The following is a 20,667-nucleotide window of genomic DNA, read 5'->3' as shown; positions in this document are numbered from 1 at the left end:
TTGGGTAGTAAACCAGCAGATGAGAGCTCTCTCTTTTTTGTGTGTGTAAATCTTCCTTTCAAATAAAAATTATCAAGAAATATTAGGAAAAACACAAAGAGGAGAAAATCCTTTGAAATCCGTTGTGTCTGAAGATGCCTTTATGGTTAGTCATGCCTTTATGCCTTTAGGGTTAGTCTTTCTGTGGCGGGTTGCCTGGTCAGGCTTCTTCCAGGATTTTGGTGTTTTGGACAGATGTTTTACACCAAAGTTAAGACACCCATCTTCTTTAATAGAATGCCATCAAAGATACTGACTTCAGCTTCCTCTGAATGTCGAGCCTGGGAGGCCACCATGATGGCTCTAGTGTTTGCGTTCCCGCTATTCATATGAGAATCCTGGACTGAGTTCCTGGCTTCTGGGTTCAGCTGGGTCCAGCCTTGGTGGTTGTTGGCATTTGGGGAGTGAACCTAGCAGCAAATCTCTCTCTCTGTCTCTTTTTCTTTTTCTCTGATTCTCAAAGACAGAAACAAAAAACAGAAAGTAGAGGCCACTGCTTTATAAGTAGATTAAGCCCCAGCCTGCAGTGCCAGCATTCCACGTGGCTTCCAGTCAGTCTCAGCTGCTCCACGTCAATGCAGCCCCCTGTCCCAGCTTGCTTATGTGCTGGGTAAATAGCAAAAGATGGCCCAGGTCCTTGGGCTGCAGAACCCACCTGGGAGAGGAGAAGCGACTCCAGGGTGCTGACTCCCACCCAGCCAATCTCTGGCCATAGCAGTCAAATAATTTTTCTCTATTATCTTATGTATTTTTTTTAGAAGATCCAAAAATGTCCTGATTTTTTACCTTTTGATTTTTCCCCCTGTTTTCTGGGAGCTTGTGGAATCTTCATTCTGTCTCCAGAGTTTTTTTTTTTTTAAAGATTTATTTTTATTATTTTTTATTGGAAAGGTGGATATACAGAGAGGAGATACAGAGAGGAAGATCTTCCATCCGATGATTCACTCCCCAAGTGAGCGCAACGGCCGATCCTATGCCGATCCGAAGCCAGGAGCCTCCTCCGGGTCTCCCACGCGGGTGCAGGGTCCCAAAGCTTTGGGCCGTCCTCGACTGCTGACTGCTTTCCCGGGCCACAGGCAGGGAGCCGGAAGGGAAGCGGGCTGCCGGGACTAGAACCGGCACCCATATGGGATCCCGGGGTTGCAAGGCGAGGACTTAACCACTTGCGCCACCGCGCCGGGCCCTGTCTCCAGAGTTTTGACCTTCACCTTGTTGTATGCTCATCGTTAGACTGGATATACAGTGGTCTCCATCAGGACTCTCTTGCCTCTCCTGGACTTTTTACTTGACAACGACGCCCCTCCCCCATCCTTTGTCAATAATTTAGCTTTCTGCAGTTTGGGTTGTCCATGATCAACAACTGCCCAAAAGGGACACATGGAAAATTCCGGAGATAAATAATTCATATTTTTTTTAGCTGCAAGCGTTGGCGAATATTCTTTACTTAGTGGTGGGACCTCATGCTGTCCTGCTCTGTCTCTCTGCGATATGATCACTCCACACTAGATACACTGCCCAGGTGCTGGTCGCATGGTAACTATCTCAGCCATCAGATCAACTGTCACAGTAGCACCGTGTTGGCGTTCCTGTCACCCTTACTTAACAATGGCCCCAAAGTACAAGACTAATGACATATGAGACTTGGATATGCTGAAGAAGACCCCATGATGTGCTGTCTATAAGTGCAAAGGTGATAAGAAAATAGACATTAAAGTTACTGATACCTCCAGTACAGTAAGACATGATGGGGGAGAGAGCACATTCATATAAATTTGATTATAGTATATGATTGTAATTGTTTTATTGTATAATTAAGTAATCATTGCTAATCTCTTGCTGTGCCTCATTTATACACTAAGGTTTATCAGAGTTATACACAAATAGAATATAAAAAAAAAACACATAGCATATAGAGTTTCGTGCATCTGTGATTTCAGCCATCCATGGGACTCGTAGAAGGTCTCCCCACGCCTGCGTAGTTCATGGGACAAGGCCTGACAGTACACAGCATGTTACGCTGTTATGCTGGCTAGCTCAAGCTCCTTCGCCACCCTCCTGCTTCAGACGCTGACCCTGCTTTCCCAGGTGGGGCCAGGCTGCGGGTCCTGTGTGTCCTCTAGCACAGCCATGCTGTGTCATATGTGTTTCCTTGCACATCTCTGAACTGCAGCATATTCAGTGACAACAATGATGGTTCCTTCCCTGCTGAACCCCTTGAGCCCATTACTCCAACAAATATTCGGCGAAGTTCAACTGCAAGTGTACGAAGGTTTTCCTTTTGCTGGCATCCATTCTGGATATTTCTTTTAAAGATCTATTTTTGTTGGAAAGGCAGATTGACACAGAGAAGGAGAGACAGAAAGATCTTCCACCTGCTGGTTCACTCCCCAAATGGCTGCAACGGTCAGAGCTGAGCTGATCTGAAGCCAGGAGCCTCTTCTGTGTCTCCCACATAGGCACGACCATCCTCCACTGCTTTCCCAGGTCACAAGCAGAAAGCTAAATGGGAAGTGGAGCAACCATGAAACGAACTGGCCCCCATATGGGATGCTTGCAAATGGAGGATTAGTTATTTGAGCCATCGCACCTGCCCCATTCCGGGTGTTTTTATCAGAGTCATCAGCTTTGGAGTTTCTCAGGGATCTGTTGGTTGTACCCCACTGTCACTAACATTGCCCTCAGGAGCAAGCACATCTGTTGAACCTTTGTTGTAGGCTCATGATTTCGTAGGTTGCAGGCAAGATGGCTTGGGCTAGAAAACTTTTCTGAACAGCAGGTGGAACCCTGTGGACTTGCAAAAGGGATTTTAAGAGAAGAGGCCATACTCGCATTGTTTGCTTTTCCTCTTGGCTTATAATTGCAGAGATAGAAGGAGTCTCGTGTTTTAGGCAGATAACACACATCCTGTGTTCCTGCGGTTCTTGGTATAATAGCCAAGAGACACCTTGTTATCTTAGGGTCCCATGCTCAGCCACGTTCTTCTGATGTGAACATAACCTGCCATTCCACCCTGCCTGGAAAGAGCCGCCCTCATCAAAAATAAAACTTGTTTTTGCCCCAAACCAGATCGTTGCAACATGACAGCATTTACTCTGAGTCTGTAAGCATGACTAGCTTATGCATTTACATTTCTATCTTTGGGGAGGACAGGATGAGAGAGATGGTGCATGTCTTTGCACGGGAGGTAGCTGGAGAGCCCTAGCTTCAAAAATCCTTTAGGAAAATGCTTTACAGAACAGTAGTGGTTAAGATGCCTTCTTGGATGCCTGCTTCTGTGTTGGAGTCCTGGCTACTCCGCCTCTGATGCAGCTTCTTGCTGATACGCACCCTGGGAGGCAGCCAAGGATGGCTTAATTAGTAGAGTCCCTCTCTGCCGCCCATGTGGTAGGCCCAGGTTGAGTTTTGGCCTTCTGGCTTCGATCTAGTCCAGACCTCACTGTTGCAGGCATTTGTGAGACAATGTAGTAGACAGAAGCCATCTCTCTCCTTCCTTCTCTCTTGCTCTGCCTTTCAAGTAGATGGAAATAAATAAACATTAACTGGATTGATTGAGCAGTATTTGCAAGGTCTTCCGTGGCTGCCCTTCATGTGTCTGTCTCTCTGCCTCAGCATTTGAAGTGAGGTCAAAGGAATTGGAAGAGCAGTTTAAAAAAATATATATATATGAGAAAACTGCCCTCTCCCCCTTACCACCAAATAAAACCCTCCAGTACAAATAGCAAACAGGATCCTAGTTAGTGTGGAATAATTAAAGACTTAGAGGAAGTTGAAAAAAATATGTAGAAAGTCTTGTTCCATTTCACTCGTGTCACTCAATTGTGACATCTTACAGAACTAATGTACTCTCATCAGGAGGAAGTTGGCTTTGGGACCATCCGAAGGGTTTATTGTGGTTTCCCCAGTCACGTATGCATCTATGCACATGAGGATGTGTAGTTCTATGTGATTTTACCGTATATGTCCATTTCACAGCCACCACCGTAGTCAAGATAGAGATCTTCCCCATCACACAGCAGGCTGCAAGCCCACTTTCGCTACAGTGCCTGGTCTCCACTCACCTCTAACCTCTAAGCTCTTGTCATTTCTGGAATGTTCTATAAGCCGAGACTATAGGCTATAACCTTTGTGGGGTTTTTTTGTTCGTTTGTTTTTGTTTTCACTTTGCAAGGGGTTTGGTGCACCAGAGCTTGTCCCTTTACATGTGTGAGAGGTAGTTCATGGGCTGGATCTGTCACAGCCTGTGGAACCATTTGCTTTTTGAAAGGCAGTCGAATTGTTTCTGTTTGGAGCTTCACACATATAGTTGCTGTATTTGTATGTGGGTGTTTGCATGCAAATGAATGTTCATCTCTCTGAGATAAATGCCTGAAGGCCGCTGTTGTGTTCTATGATAAATGCACGTATTAACACTTCAGGGGTCATTTTTTTTCTATTGATGTGACATCCCCTCTAAAAGATCTTTTATTAATTTTTAACCTTCTGGTCCAGCCTTTGTGGAGAGCAAGTTTGTGTTTAGGCTCCTGTGCTAGCATTTTCTGTGACTGATAATGAAATGCCACAGGTAATTATAGAAGAAAGGACATCTATTCTGACTCATGGCTCTGCTGGTTCAAGGTCAAGGGGCTGCACTGAGTGATAACTGCTGTGCTGGCAGGATCCAGGGATGTGCAGGGCACCACATGGGCAGAGATAGGAAGTGGGCATACATGCGCAGACAGCTGTGTGCTGCACCCATGGGGGTGTCTCCCTGCTGCTCTGCTTTGGACTCATCAATTATGGGGCCTGACCCTGTTGCCTTTATCTGATCCTAATCAATCTCGACCCCAAGACCCCATCTCTGAACAGTTTGGTGACCGTGGCAGTGAAAAGCAGTGTTGTAGTGTAGTGGGCTAAGCTGCTACTTAAGTTGCTCATATCAGTAGCAGTATGCGTCCTGGCTGTTCCACGTTGGATCTGTCTCCCTGCAATTCCACCCGGGAAGACAGCAGAAGATGGCCCAAGTTCTTGGGTCTTTAACGTCCCTGTAGGAGAGGAGGGGCTTCCTGGTTTCTGAGTTTTTTCTAGGCCTAGACCCAACTGTTAGGGGAATGAAGCAGCAGCTAGAACAGCTCTCTCACCTCTCGGTGTGTCGCTTGGCCATTCAAATAAGTCAAATCTGTAAGAAGCATATATAAAAACAAGGCTGAAATTAGGACAGGCACGTGCATGTCAGTGGCTGACACAGCTGAGGCTCCGCTTCGCTTTCCGGGCCATGGAGTACCAGAATGCCTCCGTTTCCCCAAACTGCAGCCTCCTGTCATGTGTTTCAGTCTTCTGTCCAGTTCACATCTCTCCTGGCTCCATCCCTCCTGATTCGCCCCTTTCTGATTCACCTCTTTGCTTCCCAAGCCATCTCTGCTGTCATTCTCTCTCTCTCTCTCTCTCTCTCCCCATCTGAAGCACTACACATAATAAGGAATGAATCATAACTGCCAGCCATTAGTGGATGCGTGCTATGTCCCAGACCCCAAGCAAAGCCGTTTGCATGAATTAGCTTATTCGAATGCCCCAGATGGTCTCTTCAGGTGGAAATCACTCATTACTCTGTGCGTAGCCATTCAAGGGGAAGGCTGCTGATCAGCAGGTGGGGTTGTCTTTCCCCTGGTATTCCCAGACACACACAAGCTACAGCCCCAGGTTACGTTCCTGGAGATTCTCCCATTTTCTCTTTCCTGTCAGGTGCACTCTTAATTCTACATAGCTGTGAAGTATGAGAAGGTAGCAGAGGCTCGGTTTTAGCCAGTCTGCCTTCCAGCTAAAATGTTCTGCTGTGGCTGCCCTTCCACATCTGTTCCGATTGGTCAGTGCCCACTGTTGAAGCTGACCTTTGTCTCCTCCAGCTTAAAGAGACATCCTGGCCCCTGCATTCCTTCTGGATGCACGTAAGGACTGCTCTCTGCAGAACCCTTCTCTACGCTAGAGCATCTTTTACGGCCATTTCCTGTAAGCGTGCATGAACCTGCTATTCTCTCTTCTTTTTCTAAGGTTTATTTATTTGAAAGGCAGAGTCACACAGATAGAAGGAAAAATAGAGAGATGGGGACAGATTTTCTATCTGCTCGTTCATTTTCCAAATGGCTGCAGCGGCTGCTCTGAAGGCAGGAGCCAGGGGTTTCTTCTGCATCTTCCGTGTTGCTGCAGGGGCCCTATTCCACTGCTCTCTCAAGTGCATTAGCATAGCTCTGGTTCAGAAATGGAGCAGGCAGGACTTGAACCAGCACCCATGTGCAATGCTGATGCTGCAGGAAGTCTGGCAACTGGCCACAGGGCTGGTCCCCTGGGCATGTTACTTGTATGTAGCGCCCAGGTTGCTGTTGGCCTTGGAGAATTCAAGGCTGTGAATCCAGATGATTCTACAGTACCTGAGAAAGGGGAGCCAGAGGAATGCCGATTGCGTGGCCAGAAAGACCCAGGCATGCATGCTGCATCCCTGCTCTCTCCAGGACTCTCTCCTCCCCCCACCTTAATAACTGTGACTTTTTGTTCTTTCAAGGGAGAGATTTGCCAGCCTCCCAGCCTTCAGAATCAATATGGCAGCAAATAAGCAAGACAGTGAAAGAAAAACACACTCCGGTCTGTAGGCAGGTTGTATTGCTTAAATCCACAAAATTATTGGAATGCTGCAAATCCCAGAATTCCCATCACCTTTCGATGGGGTAGAATAGGAGACTGCATCTTTAATTTTGGGAAGCAGTTTGCAGGTCCCGTTTGTAGATACTTCAGTGTTTCTCTCATTTGTTCGGATGACTTAAAGGCAGTGGAGGGTGGAGGTCGAGGTAAATGGAAGAGTCAGGACCGAGGACTTTCTAAACAAAGGAATCAGAAGTGGAGTTGGCTTTCCTTTTGCAAACACCTCTCATGAACATACAGCTTCTTGCGATATCCTTGATTTAAAATATCGGTATTTTGTACTTCACATCTTTTTTTTTTTCCCTGCCTTTTGCTTTCTTTTGTCCTTGCTTTGATCTTGTTATGGAGTCACCGGTAAAATGCTTTCACACACAGAGCAAAAACAAAAACAACCTGCTTTTCATCTCCCCCATTCTTCTTGAAGTTTCTCACTTGAGCCCTGCTCCCCGTTGTCAGCAAGTGCACCACGGAAGTCGGCAAAGCAGAAAACCGCTTGAAGCATGAGCCGTGCATTCTAGAAGCTCTTTGTGGCGTTTCATGCTGCATTCTGACATGCTGATGGCCTCACCACACACGTTTCGGGAGCCCAGGGTTCCAGAGACACAGGGGTTTGTCATCATCACAGAAACTATCACAAGGTGGCCTGTATCACTGTGGCTCCTGGGGTAGAGCTCACAGCCCAGCAGGGTCCCTGGATGCTCCACTCTCATCAGAGTCCTCTTGATCAGTCTTTCCTGGACAGTGTGGACTGCTGACCCTGGAAGACCACCTAGGAAAGATCAAGTCTCATCTGAAGTTCAGAGCCTGGTCCAGCCCATGGAAGACTGCTGCTGTTAGGGTAGAGACTACAAATCAAATGGGATTCTTCCTTTGCTGTGTCTTGCACTTCCTTTGGTCTTACACATCCCCGGGAAGTGGGCAGTAGAGTAAGAGTGCGTGCTAGGCGATTTGCCTGTCAGCATCAGGGCAGCTGCTTCCAACTCCCAATGGAAGAGGGGGCAGGCCAGGCCTCAGGAGAAGCCCATGGCAGGGGCTTCACAGGTTTAGGGGAACAGGGGAACAATTTCAGATTTCAAAGCATTGTGTCTCCAGAATGGGAGGTGCCTGCACGCATGCTGGCAAGAGTGCTGCCTTGGGAAGGGCACTAAACTTCCATCTTGGTGCGCTAGGATGCCTGTAACCAACATCTTATATTCAGCTCCTTATGAACAGCCATAAATGTGCTGCTTTAGGGTCTGCTGCGAGGAGGCTGTGGATCAAAGAACCAGCAGATGTGTTGTTTGCGAAGGGCCCATTCTCATCAACAGGGCCTTCTCAGCATCCCACAGAGCAAAGGGACCAACAAGCTCCTTCAGACACTGACCCCAATCACATTCTTCATTCTACTGCATCCACCAGCCTTGAGATGGATGGGTGAACCTGTATAAAGAGGTTAGAGTGGAAGAGAGAGACAGAATCTTCCATCTGCTGGTTCATTTCCTAAATGGCTGTATTAACCAGGGCAGGGCCAACCTTCAGCCAAGATCGAGGAACTTCTTCCAGCTCTTGCATATGGGTGAAAGAAGCCAAAGCACTTGGGCCATGTACTGCTGCCTTTCTCTGGCCATCAGCAGGAAGCTGGATCAGAAGTGGAGCAGCCAGGACTCAATCCAGTGCCCATACAGTCCCACGCCAGGCAATGGTTCTACCCATAGCGCTGGCCCCTCGTTATATCAATTTTTATCAGATACATACTTGCAAAGCTCATAGCCCCCTATTTGCACCTCTCTTTCCTCATCCACAAAATGGCAATGATCGTACCCTAACCTCTGAAAGGCCTCTGCAGAGTACAAGGAGTTGATGTAGGTAGAGTGTTTGCAGGTGCCAGAGCACATGGCCGTTATCAAAGCCGAACTTGTAGGATGTCACACATACACAAGGTAGCGGCTTGTTCTCCTGTTAAATGATTATGGGGGATCAAATCCGGCTGAGTAGTGTGTCTTGGAGCAATTCATGATTAGCCATCACCTTTTGTTGGTGTGGTTAGCCGTTTGGGATTAAAAATGTTTCCTTGTCGATGCAGACAAGCGTATTCTTTCAGATGGTTGGAAATCACGATTCTCAGCAGAAAGGGGCCCTTGTGTTGGGGCGATTGAGCTTGGCAGGCATGTGTGCATCTTGGAGCTGAAGAGTTCAGGGCTCCTGACTGGTATGGGTGCCCCCGGTCTGAGGGGCCCTACCTGTGTGCTTTCAAGCACATGTGTTTTGGTAACCTTTACAAAAGCAAAATTCGATCTGCTGTAAAAAGAAGAGGATCTGCAAATTATATAAAATCAGATTCCACAAAGTTGAGATTTTTGTCTTACACTTGTTGTATTCAGTTTACAGATGAGGAACCCATACTCTGCATGATTTGGCTATGGAATATGAATTCCTAAAAAAAAAAAAATCCTGATTCTCTCAGCTTTTCCATCTTTTTTTTTTTAATTTATTGGAAAATTAGATACACAGAGAGAAGGAGAGACAGAGAGGAAGATTTTCCTTCCATTGATTCACTCCCCAATTGGCCAGAGCTGAGCCAATCTGAAGCTAGAAGCCTGAAGCTTCTTCTAGGTCTCCCACATGGGTGCAGGGTGCCAAGGCTTTGGATCGTCCTCGACTGCTTTCCCAGGCCACAAGCAGGGAGCTGGGTGAGAAGCAGGGCTGCCAGGATTAGAACTGGCACCACATGGGATTCTAGCGCATGCAAAGCAAGGACTTTAGCCACTAGGCTACCACACCAGGGCCTAGCTTTTCCATTTTTAAGGTCAATATTTAAGCATAAAGTGGTGTTTGGTTGCTTTTTTAAAGAAAATATTTATTTATAGGAAAGGCAGAGGTGCAGAGAACGCGAGTGAGTGACCGAGAAATCGAACTTCTCTCTGTTGGTTGCTGCCCCAAATGGTTGTCTTGGCCAGGGCTGGAGCAGACTGAACCCGGGCATCAGAAGCTTCTTCTGGATCTCCTATGTGAATAGCAGGGTCCAAGTACTTAGGCCATCCTCCACTGATTTCTCAAGCACATTAGTAGAGACCTGGGCTGGAAGTGGAACGGTCAGGCCTCAAATTGGTATCCGTGAGGGATGCAGGCATTGCAATTGCCAGGCCCCACACTTATTGGCTGCATTTGCATATTTGTATTATAGTTTCTCACACATAAAGATATTACCAGGTACAACTGGAAATGCAGATATTTTATGTATTCGTTTTGGCTCTGTGTAGGGTATCAAATGATTCTTACATATAGGAAATATTACAGTACCAGAAAAAAAGGAGAAGCTGCAGGAATGTAGGGTGTCCGACTGTTGTCTGTGCTAGAGTGGTGCTTGCCCATCCTGACTGCCGTGAAGCCTCATGCACACAGACTTGGGAGTTCCCCTCAGGGTTGGAATGAAGAGCAGATGGCAGGGAGACCTCAAGATGTGCACACAATCCAGAAACCTGAGCTTCCCCTTGGGGAGTCCAGATGAGTTGGGCCACACGAGTCTCAAGGGACAAAGACATTGTGTGACATGGCTCAGATGTTCTTCAAGATTGGGATAGCCTTGGAACAGGCCAGGGCAGGGACCTGGCAGGCAGGAACATAGGCAGGAGGAGACTGGCTTTTGGGGGAACCATCTTCCAGCCTACCAATCACAGAATAATGAGGTAGTGAAGTGCAGCGGCGTACACACACACACACACACACAACACAACAATCAATCAGTCACTTTCCCTTCTCACCTTCAGATTTCATCAAGGCTTGCAGAAACAAAATTCCATGTGTTGACTCTATTTTTAATGAAATGTCCACAGTAGACCAACTCATAGAGCTGGAAAGTAGATTCATGGGTGTCAGCGTTAGTGGACTGAGAGGATGCAGGGTACCCATGTAGTCACCTAGTGGGTGTGCAGTCTACATCTGGGGTGGGGGATGAAGAAGTTCGGGAACTAGCTGTTGGGTCAGTTGCACTTAAAGCGACTGAATTGTATGTTTCACAGTTTTCCAAATGGTTAATTTTATGTTATGTGCATTTTCCCACAGTCAGGATGACAGGGAGGAGCCCACTCAGCCAGTACTTTGAAGACCTTTGGGGTCAGGATGGGAATCAGTGTGGGAATCAGCCAGGCTGCTAATTGACCTTATGGAGCCAAGTACGTTAGGAATGTCCAGAGAAGTGCCCAGGAATCTGAATTTCTCACAGATTCCTTGCGGAGTCATGCTTTGAGGAACGCTGTGTTAGAAGCAGGCATTTTTGGTTTGCTTTGTATCTTTATGGGACCTTCCTTATGTGCTATTTTCTTGTCCCTAGCTGTCACAAACCATGTCTTCCCAGGGAATAGCAGCTGCTGGCAGGAGAGATTAGCTAAAGGGTGTGAGGGGGTGAAAATAAGGTGCCAGTGGCAGCGGAAGGAATATTGGTAAGATTGAAGTCTTGGAGAAACAACACTGTTCCCTCAGCCACGGCTTTGCTTTCTGAAGTTTTATTTACCCTTAGTCAACTGTGATCCGAAAACTTTAAATGGACAATTCCAAAAACAACCCATTCGTAAGTTTTAGATTGTGCATCCTGCTAAGTGACATAATGAGATCACACACGGTCCGCTCTCTCTACCACCAAGACATGAATTAGTTTTTTGTCTTGTGGATCCATGCTGTATGTGCTGCCCACCCTTTAGTCACTGAGCCACCGTCTTGGTAATCATATTAACTGTCCTGTTAACACCGTGTTAAATACATGTTGTTTTATTCAAGAATGGCCCCGAAGCACAAACTTTCATTATTTTTCATCTTTGGCTGACCCTGATTCACAAATTTAAACTGTATCATAAGTGTGCAGATGAAGAAAAAAACCATAATGCAAATGCATAGCATGTGGAATTATCTGGTTGTGGGTAGCCATTGGGTCTTGGGACGTTTCTCCTGTAGATGACAGGACACTACTGTGAGAGCAGAAGCCAGGGATAAATGGCACCTTCACCAAGGGGCCAATTTAATGGTGAGATTGCACCTTGCAAGATCTATACAGTGGCCTACCAAGTTAAACATACCTCTTGTGTTACTGGCATACCAATGGGCACCAGTTCTAGTGCCAGATACTCCAGATACTCCACTTCTGACCCAGCTCCATGCTTGTGGCTTGAGAAAATAGTGGAGAATGGTTCAGGCCTTGTACCCCTGCTCACATGTGGGAATCCTGGAGGATGTGCCTGACTTTGGATAGGCTCAGCTCTGGCTCTTGTGGCCATTTGGGGAGTAAGCAGGCAGATGGAAGTTCACTTTCTATCTCTTCTTCTCTCTGTAAAATCTACCTTTCAAATTAAAAAAATCCCCAGTAAGCGGTCTGTTTGTGTTTTAGACTGGGCAGGACAAGAAAGCTGCTGGTAGTGGGAAAAGCAGACGTGGAAAGGGCAATGCTGGGATTCTGGAAATTCTGGGTTGGTTAGGATGTGTCTTCCTGTACACACACACACACACACACACACACACACACACACACACACAGCGAGAGAGAGAGAGAGAGAGAGACAATTGCATCACAGATATGGAGTCAGACCAAGAGCAAATGCTAAACCTGAGCTACAAGAGGCCCATTCAGCACAGCTACAATGGCAACAGCTCCCTTGGATCTTGTCAGTGATGAAACAGCCTGGGTCAGACCTCAGACCTGCTGGTGACTGATGCACATTCAAGTTTGAGAGATACTTATCTGAACTTGCAATATTTTTTTTACTGTTTTATTTAAAAAGATATGTGTATTAATATTGGAAATTCAGATCAAATTGATGGAGAAGAGAGACAGAAAGATCTTTCATCTGCTGGTTCACTCCTCAAATAGCTACAGTGGCTGACACCAATCTGAAGCTAGGAGCCAGCAGCATCCTTTGGGTCTCTCAGATGGGTGCAGGATTCCAAGGGTTTGGGCCATCCTCTACTGCTTTCTCAGGCCACAAGCAGGGAGCTGGATGAGAAGTCGAGCAGCTGGGACTCAAACCAGGACCCTTTTAAGATGTTGACACTTGCAAGCTGTCAATTTAGCCGTTGAACCATTGCTCTGGTCCCTGAACTTGCACTGTTTTAAAACCAGGCATCTCCGTGCCGCTGGGGAGTATGGGAGCATTCAGTGGGCCTCATCAGCAAACCTTGATCCCTGTGTGTGGGATGATGAGCAGCCAGATGACTTGCCACTGTAGACACATGCACTTGGCTCACCCTGGGCAGCATGGCCATTTCCAAAGCCCATGTCCCTGGGGTTCTGAGATTACTACACAGGACCTGGAGGCAGCTGGAGCGCAGTCAGCTTGATGGGTACTTAGACCTGAGCTGGGCTGACTGATGAAGGACTGAATTGATGGTTTCTTTTGTCCTGTCATTCAGAGTGTGATATCTGGATGAAATGGTGCAGCCATCCATTTGCTTGAATTCTCACTGTGGGCACCTTTCTTATTGCAAATTCTCACCGCTTAAAACTACACAGCAGATGTTTTCCTTTATTATGAAAGAACCGATAGATTTCTCTTACCTGCCCCATCCTCTGATGCCGGTAATGTTTGCTGCTCCTCTCTCGACTTCCCCAAATGTTTTTTATCAAAATCTGAAGAAACACTACGATTCCCAAATGGCATGGGGCTGATTTAGTATTGGATTTCATAGAGCCCTGCAAGGTAAACATTTATTTTTGCGGAAATGAGTTTTTATTTTTCTCTCCGAGTTTCTTGGTGAGAAATAAAGATTACATAAAAAGCTTTTCTTATCATTTCCAGTGACCGGTTTCATCAGTCAAAGGTGACAAAGGGTCCAGGGTGACAGGTGGGACTTTTCTAACTACTGTCAAGATGAATGTCCATTTATTTCTTTGGGGAGCCTGGGTGCCGTGTTCTGTCAAGTTCATGTGTGCACTTACTAGCTTTGGCACCCCGATTCCTACCCCAATCTGGTTTTTCCTCCTCTTTTTCCAAAAAAGGGACACTGAAAACCCAGTGTCCCCAGACTGTCATACTGGAGTTCCCAAACCACAAGCCTTTCTAGAAATCTCTCCTTAGCCATCTCATCCCAACTCCAGTTCCCTCTTTGCAGGACTTGGCTGCAGAGAGAATTCCTTTTTGTCACCAGTCCCATCAGACACCCTCTATTGGTCTGTCCTCAGCTCTCATTTCCTTGTATATAAATGACCTGGCTGGCTGGGTGTTGAGTGGCTGGCTGTCAACAGGCTGGTGTCCTTGACATCCCTTTAAGCTCTTGTGAGTGTTAAGATGCATGCATGATCCTGCTATTGGATAGTCTGCCCATTCCAGAATTGTAGTGCAGATGATGCTGTTTCAAACCATTTTGTCCTCTGGCTCTTCCTCCTGCCTTCTCAGTGCACCTGTACCCGAAAGTGTGCTCCTATGTCTTCTCGGTCTCCTTAGAACCATCATCAGGAAGCCTCCCTTTGACAAGCCATCATTTCCATGTTACACCACTTTAACCTGCCTTCTTCCCTCTGGCACATTACCTCTCTTCAGCTCTCTGCCCCTGGCTGTGCTGAGTCCCAGCCTGTCCCAGATAAACTTGTCAGCTTCATCTTCCTCTTCTCTTCTTTTTCTGTTTTATTTTAATTGTTGGTGACTTATCCACTCATTCGGAATGAAATGGTGATGTTCCTTCTGTCTTCTGTGTATATTGTTTTTAAGATTTATTAAATTTGAAAGGCAGAGTGTTGGAGAAGGAGAGAGAGTCTTCTCTCTTCCAGTTCACTTTCCCAAGTGTCTATAAGAATCAGGCTGGAGCAAGTGAAACCACGTGTCAGGAACTCCTCCTGCATTTCCCACATGGATGGCAGGAACCCAAGCAGTTGAAGCATCTTCCATTATCTTCCCAGGCTCAGTAGCAGGACTCTGCATGTGAACTAGTGCAGCTGGGACTCAATGGAGGATGCCTACTTGGCAAATGGCAGCTAACATTTTGTGCCACGGTGCTGGCCCAGGCCACATAGATTCAGTTCTATGCTAACATGTTTTAATTTATATTCACAAATTCTGGATTAGTGAGGCAAATGAACGCAAACCTTCTGCTTAACTGAAACACCTTCCCCATGAGCATTTCTCAGCAAAGCATCCATTCCTCTGGGTCTGCTCCTAGCGCACTTTTTTTTTTCTCTGTGTCTGCTGATTCCATCCACCTTACAGTACTATGTATTGTCATTTTTGAGCATGTCTCATTGATGTAAGTAAGCCATCATCTGGAGGGAGCATCCCTGTTGAAGTTGTTGTTTAATCCAGGTGGAAGCACAGCCTGATGCTTTCTGAATCCAGACTCCCATTTCAGGACATGCAAAGAGCAGTTTGTTCGTCATTCCATGACCTTGGATTCTGCTCATGGGATCTCGGCATCAGTGCTCTTAGAAATGCTATTCCTTGGTTACTTTTCGATCAGTGTGTCCCTGAATCTTGGAAAAGTGACTGGTGTCTGCTATCTTCTGTCTGGGAATGAAGTAGTCCTTAGACTTTAAAACGAAACTGACTTGACAGAGAGAGAGGAGCTGTTGTTCATGGGAAGTTATAACATTGAGCTGTATTTTTAATAAAGCCATGATTAGAAGTAGCACTGATTGAGTGGATATTCAGGATTTCTGCACAGCTTCTCATTTCCTCTAAACAGCCACATGGCTGGTACCAAATGATTAGCCATTACCCTTTTATCCCTTTATACTTCTTCATGCCCTTTGATATTCATGTCTCAGGATTGTTGGGTTATAGAAAGAGCAGCTGCAGTAACTACACTTTCTTTCCGCAGCCCTGTAAATCTGTATTATTTCCTCTTCCTTGAATTTTCAATCACAGCTAGGTAGCCAATGGGGAAATTGCTAGATATGTAGACAAGATGATTGACATAGGTAGGGGCTGACATCTAGTCACTGGTTAGAGCCACAGCTAAGTCCTGGGTCCTTCTACAGCTGAGAGTTGACAGCAATTGCACTCCTTGGGTGCAGGGCTCCTGCTCAGTGTTCAGAATAGCCTCCTTGAAGTTACATGGATTCCTGCCCTTCACGCACCAACCTGGCTGATGGACAGACTTCCCACCGTAACAACCCCCATGCCGCACGACGTATGCCATGCTCCATTATTTTCGATGACAGATCCCTTCACCCCCTGCCACCCACTTGGCACTCCTGGGAAATACATAAAAAACCAAGCAGGCATGAGGTCTCCAATGGTCTCTGTCCATTTTCTGTAGCTGTAACACAATACCTGAGGCAAGGGAAAGTTATAAAGAAGAGATGTGCTCAGCTCACACGGTATTGGAGGTAACGAAATTCAAAATGAAGCAGGTACCTCTGAAGAGGGCATCACACCGCATCATAAAGTAAAAAATGCATATGAAAGTAGGAAGTGTGTGTGTCTTTATATCAACCCCCACTCTGAGGGCTACTAATTCAGTCCTCAAGACCCAGATCATTTCCGTGAGACATACTCTGGTCTTAAGAGGCCTAACATAGTGCTTTTCAAAAGACATTGATGCAGTCAAGACGGTAGCATCCCTGACCTAATCACCCCTCACTGGGCATTTTACTGGGGACAACCCATATCCAAATCCTAGCCCAACCTTTGTACTGCCATGTTTGCTTCAAGGAACATACTTAACTAGCAGGAAAACTCAACATTAAAACAGCACATGACTCCTAGAAATTGGAAATTCATTGGGCCCCTGCAGTGCCAGTTGCTTGGTTATCCATCTTTCAACGAGAGTAAAGAAGCAATCTGCACAGCCTGACTTCACCATAGCCTTTCAATGGCTCTGGGATGATGGTCGTGAGAGGGTGGTACAAGTCGTAACATCATAGGGGCAGGCATTGGGCACAATAGCATGCCCACCTCCATGTGTCTTATTTCCATTTCAACCTCTGCTTCAGATTCCTACTTCATTCTTACTGATCATCAGCCGGAGAAGGTTTAAGCACTTGAGTTCCTATTGCCTTGATTGAGCTTGGGGCTCTTGGCTTCAGCCTGGCCCAGCCCAGCAGTTGTGGATATTTGGAAAGTGAACCAATGAGTGGAAGATCTCTGTCTGCCTGTCTGTCTTTGTCTCTCTTGACTTTCAAATATGTGAAAACAAGTAAATGAAAAATGCTTCAAAAACCACAGTCATACATGACTTTTACTGAGGGTGTACTGTCTGCTCAGCATGTGATTAAGCCTGCTCTCTATACTTGGAGCTCAAAGGTTCGCAAAGTGCGATTCTTCATACCAAAGCCTTGGCACCCCAGGCTCTCGATAAGTGCATAAATGCTTGGACCTTACCCTGCACCTGCTGGCAGCAGAGCAGAGGTGGAGGTGTCCAGTGAACTGGTTCAGCACTTTCAGATGATGCTGATGCAAACCTGGCTGCCTCAGATTCACTGACCTCCTCTTAAATCTCCGTATAGGTTCTGCTCACCTAGGTGGCAGGAAAGAGGAAAAACACAGTCATTTCTCGGACTGGCAGCTCGGTGTTAAGCATTTACGCAATTCCAGGGATAATGTCAGGCATCCTGCCTATACTGACTCATTTAATCCTCACGGTAGCCCTGTGAGCTCGGCACTGCTATTATCACGGCCCTTCTGTAGATGAGGAAATTGAGGTACCATCAGGTTGGCTGACTTTCCCAAGGTTGCCAAGGCAACCAGTGGCAGCATCTGAGTTTGAACCTAAGTCAGTATCCCTGCGCTCTCAACACCCAACCTCCTGCTGCACCTTGCATGATGTTCAAGGCTCTCCCCCCGACTCTTACCCTCACCTCCTGGCTCCGTTCTCTTGATTCTGATGGTATTTTGCTTCCAACCTCCCTGTCTCGCTCTTCTCAATGGCCATCAGAAACATGACACACTTGGTTGCTTTAACAATTTTCTAATGGCTTTTGAAGTCTGGAAGTTCATGGACAAGCTGTGGCAGGATGGGTTTCCCTAAAGCCTCTCTTCTTGGCTTGTAGACAACTGCCTTCTTTCTGCCTCTTCATTTGGCCTTCCCTGTGTGTACACAGGGCTCCAATATCTCTTTGTGTGTCCATATGTCCCCTCCTAAGGACATCATTCAGATTGGATCAGTGGTCACCTAATAGCCTCATTCAAACTCTCAGTAACCCTATGAGGCATTAAGTTATGAGACAGAGACAGAGTGAGAGAGAGAGAGAGAGAGAGAGAAAGAGAGAGGGAGAGAGAGAGGAGTCTAATCATTCAATCCCCAAATACCCACAATGGCTGGCTGAATCTGGGCAGGTGCCAAGAGTGGAGACAATTCAACTTACAAGATAATAAGGGATCTGAGCAATATCTGTTAATACAGCATTTAAAAAAAATCTTTGCACCAAAGTCGGGGATAGCAATGCTTCTTGAAGTATGGGGACCCATTTGCATCAGGACCACCTGGGATGCTCCTAGACTTAAGGAGAGACCTACAAAAGAACTCTAAGCACAGAGACTAAGGATGAGAAAAATGTAGATTCGCTCTCTGTGAGCCTTTCCCAATCTTCCTTGTATCTGTTGATTCTTACGTACATAAAGTTAGAGGCACATGGGTTGTGCTTCGTCTCTTCTCTACCGAGCGTGTGACCATTGTGTCAGGTTAGCCTCCTTGCTATCATGTCTGCATTTACAAAATCTTGTTGATCTAGCAACCATAAAGGTTTGCTTTAAAGCCTAAGTTGCGTCATAGCAATAAACCACTGTCCCATCTGTTTGTTGTCTGGAGAACATTCAGCTCCCTGGGACTGCTGCTTCTGACCACAGTGATACTTCTACTCCTGGACTAAGGCTGTGTTTGCATCTGAGGCCTAGAATGTAAGAAAATGCCTGTGAAAATAGCAAAGTCTGTATAGAAATCAGTAAGCAGGACCCAGCAGGCAGTGGAAGGACAAGTAGTCTGGCCAAGAAAGGAAGAAGAACCTGAGTGGGAAAAGAGGAAAAGTCTCAAAGGACACCTGCTGATCTGCAGTAGTTGCAATACAAAAGCTGGGTCCAGTGTCTGGTGCATGTATCTTAGGCTGCCCAAACTGTCCTGGATGAGTCTGTTGAGCAGGACTTCTGTGGCCAGGCTAACTCTTCTAACAGAACTTCCAACAGAATTTCTTTGCTTTTTTTTTAATATTTTTGTTGGAAAGTCAGAGTTGCAGAGAGAAGATCTTTCATTTGCTGTTTCACTCCCCAAATGGCCACAGTGGGCTAATGCTGAGCTGATCTGAAGCCAGGAGCTTCTTTCTAGTCTCCCATGCAAGTGCAGTGCAAGTGCATTTGGCCATCCTCTACTGGTTTCCCAGGCCACAACTATGGAGCTAGCTGGAAGGGAAGTGGAATAGCTGGGATATGAACCAACATCCATATGGAATCCCAGAATATGCAAGGCAAGGACTTTAGCCACTAGGCTACTGCACCGCCTGCCGAGCTCTTCTAGTAGAATTTGTAACATTTAAATGTCTTTGTGCTCTCCGAGCTTCCTGAAGACCTGGAGACCTCATATGACGATGAGGGTTAGGGGTTGGATGTAATTTTGAAATGACCACGTACAGATCTTCTTGCTTGCTGTCGCTTACAGAGGAGCTGAAAGCCCCCTTGGAAGAGTATGTCCACAAACGCTACCCTGGGCTGGTGAAGGTGGTGCGCAACCAGAAGAGAGAAGGCCTTATTCGTGCCCGCATCGAGGGCTGGAAGGTGGCCACTGGCCAAGTCACTGGCTTCTTTGATGCCCACGTGGAATTCACTGCTGGCTGGTAAGTCATGAGCAGCAACCCAGGGGCTCTCAGGTGGGGCTGGAATCCAGGAAGTGGGACAACGTTCTTGCTCATTTCCTCTGGATCCACTAGAAAATAAACCTAAGCAAAAAACGTGGAGAAGGATTAGCTAAAGAAGAAGGTGAGATAAAACTAGAAAGCAGGGAGAAACTTGGCTGCTGTCTGTGCACCCCATCTTCGTTGCGGCCACGGTCATTCATACTATCATCATCACCAACTGTATCATCTTCTTCGTCAAAATTCCCAGTACAAATGCTAGGCATGGTCAGAGCTCAAGATAATTTTTGCTTCAGATGTAAGACAGTTGTGTTTATTTTGTATTGTTATTGCAAGATGTCTGATGCTGCACAATGCATCAAGAAAAAACATGAATCTAAACCATGAGTTTGGAGGCTGCAAAGCTGACATCTGGTCCACCCATCTGGTCACTGGTGAGGGCCTGCTGGCTGTATCACAAGGTAGAGGAGCAGCAAAAAACCAGGCCTTGTGCCCAAAGGGGCAGTGTGTGAGTGACAAAACAGAAAAGTTGAAAGGGGGTGGTCTGGCTTTTACAATAACCCTCTCCTGAGCCACTCCCTAGAGGTTATGTTCCTGAGGATGGAGTCCCCGTGACATCAGTTACCTAACATAAGCTCCGGCTCTTAAAGGCTCCATCATCTCTTTGGCAGCGTTTGGAGGACTAGAGAGTTTTTGTTCTGAAGGTATGGCCCTGATGGTTTTCCAGATGAAAAGAACAATAGAAGAAAATTGGTGGCAGGCACACAAGGAGCAGACAATTCCAGATCCATGAAGAGTAAAGCACCAAAAAATGGCCAGCTCAATAAGCCTGTTGAAATTCAAATAGAGCTTTACCGTTTAAAAGCATGGTCAAGTGATTATTGCTCACCAACCGACGATAAATCGTGGCGGGGTTAAATAACCTGTGCCCTGGATTGCTTAATTAGTAAGAAGAAGAATCTAGTATTTCAGAAATAACGATTATTTACACTCAAAGATACCCTCTCGGGTAAGTGTTGCTCATAGTACTAGACCGGAAGAACCAATATTCCATCACTAATTGGACATTAGCAGGTCTGTGCTTCTTCGTTTGCGACACACGTTGGATTCCTTGTGAGTGGGTGAAATGACTATGCATAGAAACCTGGGGTGACTCTTAACACGGGCCTGTCGAACTGCATGTTGCTGTCCGTCACATCAGATGCCGAGTTTCTCTTTGACTT

The 20,667-nt window shown here is 46.4% G+C and overlaps 1 protein-coding gene across 1 annotated transcript in view; it reads left to right on the top strand.

Annotated features, from left to right (window-relative positions):
- Nucleotides 1–20,667, top strand: part of GALNT17 (polypeptide N-acetylgalactosaminyltransferase 17) — a 440,387-nt gene that overhangs the window by 203,705 nt on the left and 216,015 nt on the right. The window contains exon 4 of the mRNA XM_040973781.1: nt 19,252–19,426. Coding sequence (XP_040829715.1) covers nt 19,252–19,426 — 175 coding nt within the window. The remainder of the gene's footprint in view (nt 1–19,251; nt 19,427–20,667) is intronic.

The sequence above is a fragment of the Ochotona curzoniae genome, unplaced genomic scaffold, assembly GCF_017591425.1.
Source record: "Ochotona curzoniae isolate NIBS_2020 unplaced genomic scaffold, NIBS_Ocur_1.0 contig_2321, whole genome shotgun sequence".
NCBI lineage: Eukaryota > Metazoa > Chordata > Mammalia > Lagomorpha > Ochotonidae > Ochotona > Ochotona curzoniae.
The sequence above is the reverse complement of the archived record's forward strand: the minus strand, read 5'-3'. Positions and strand labels throughout refer to the sequence as shown.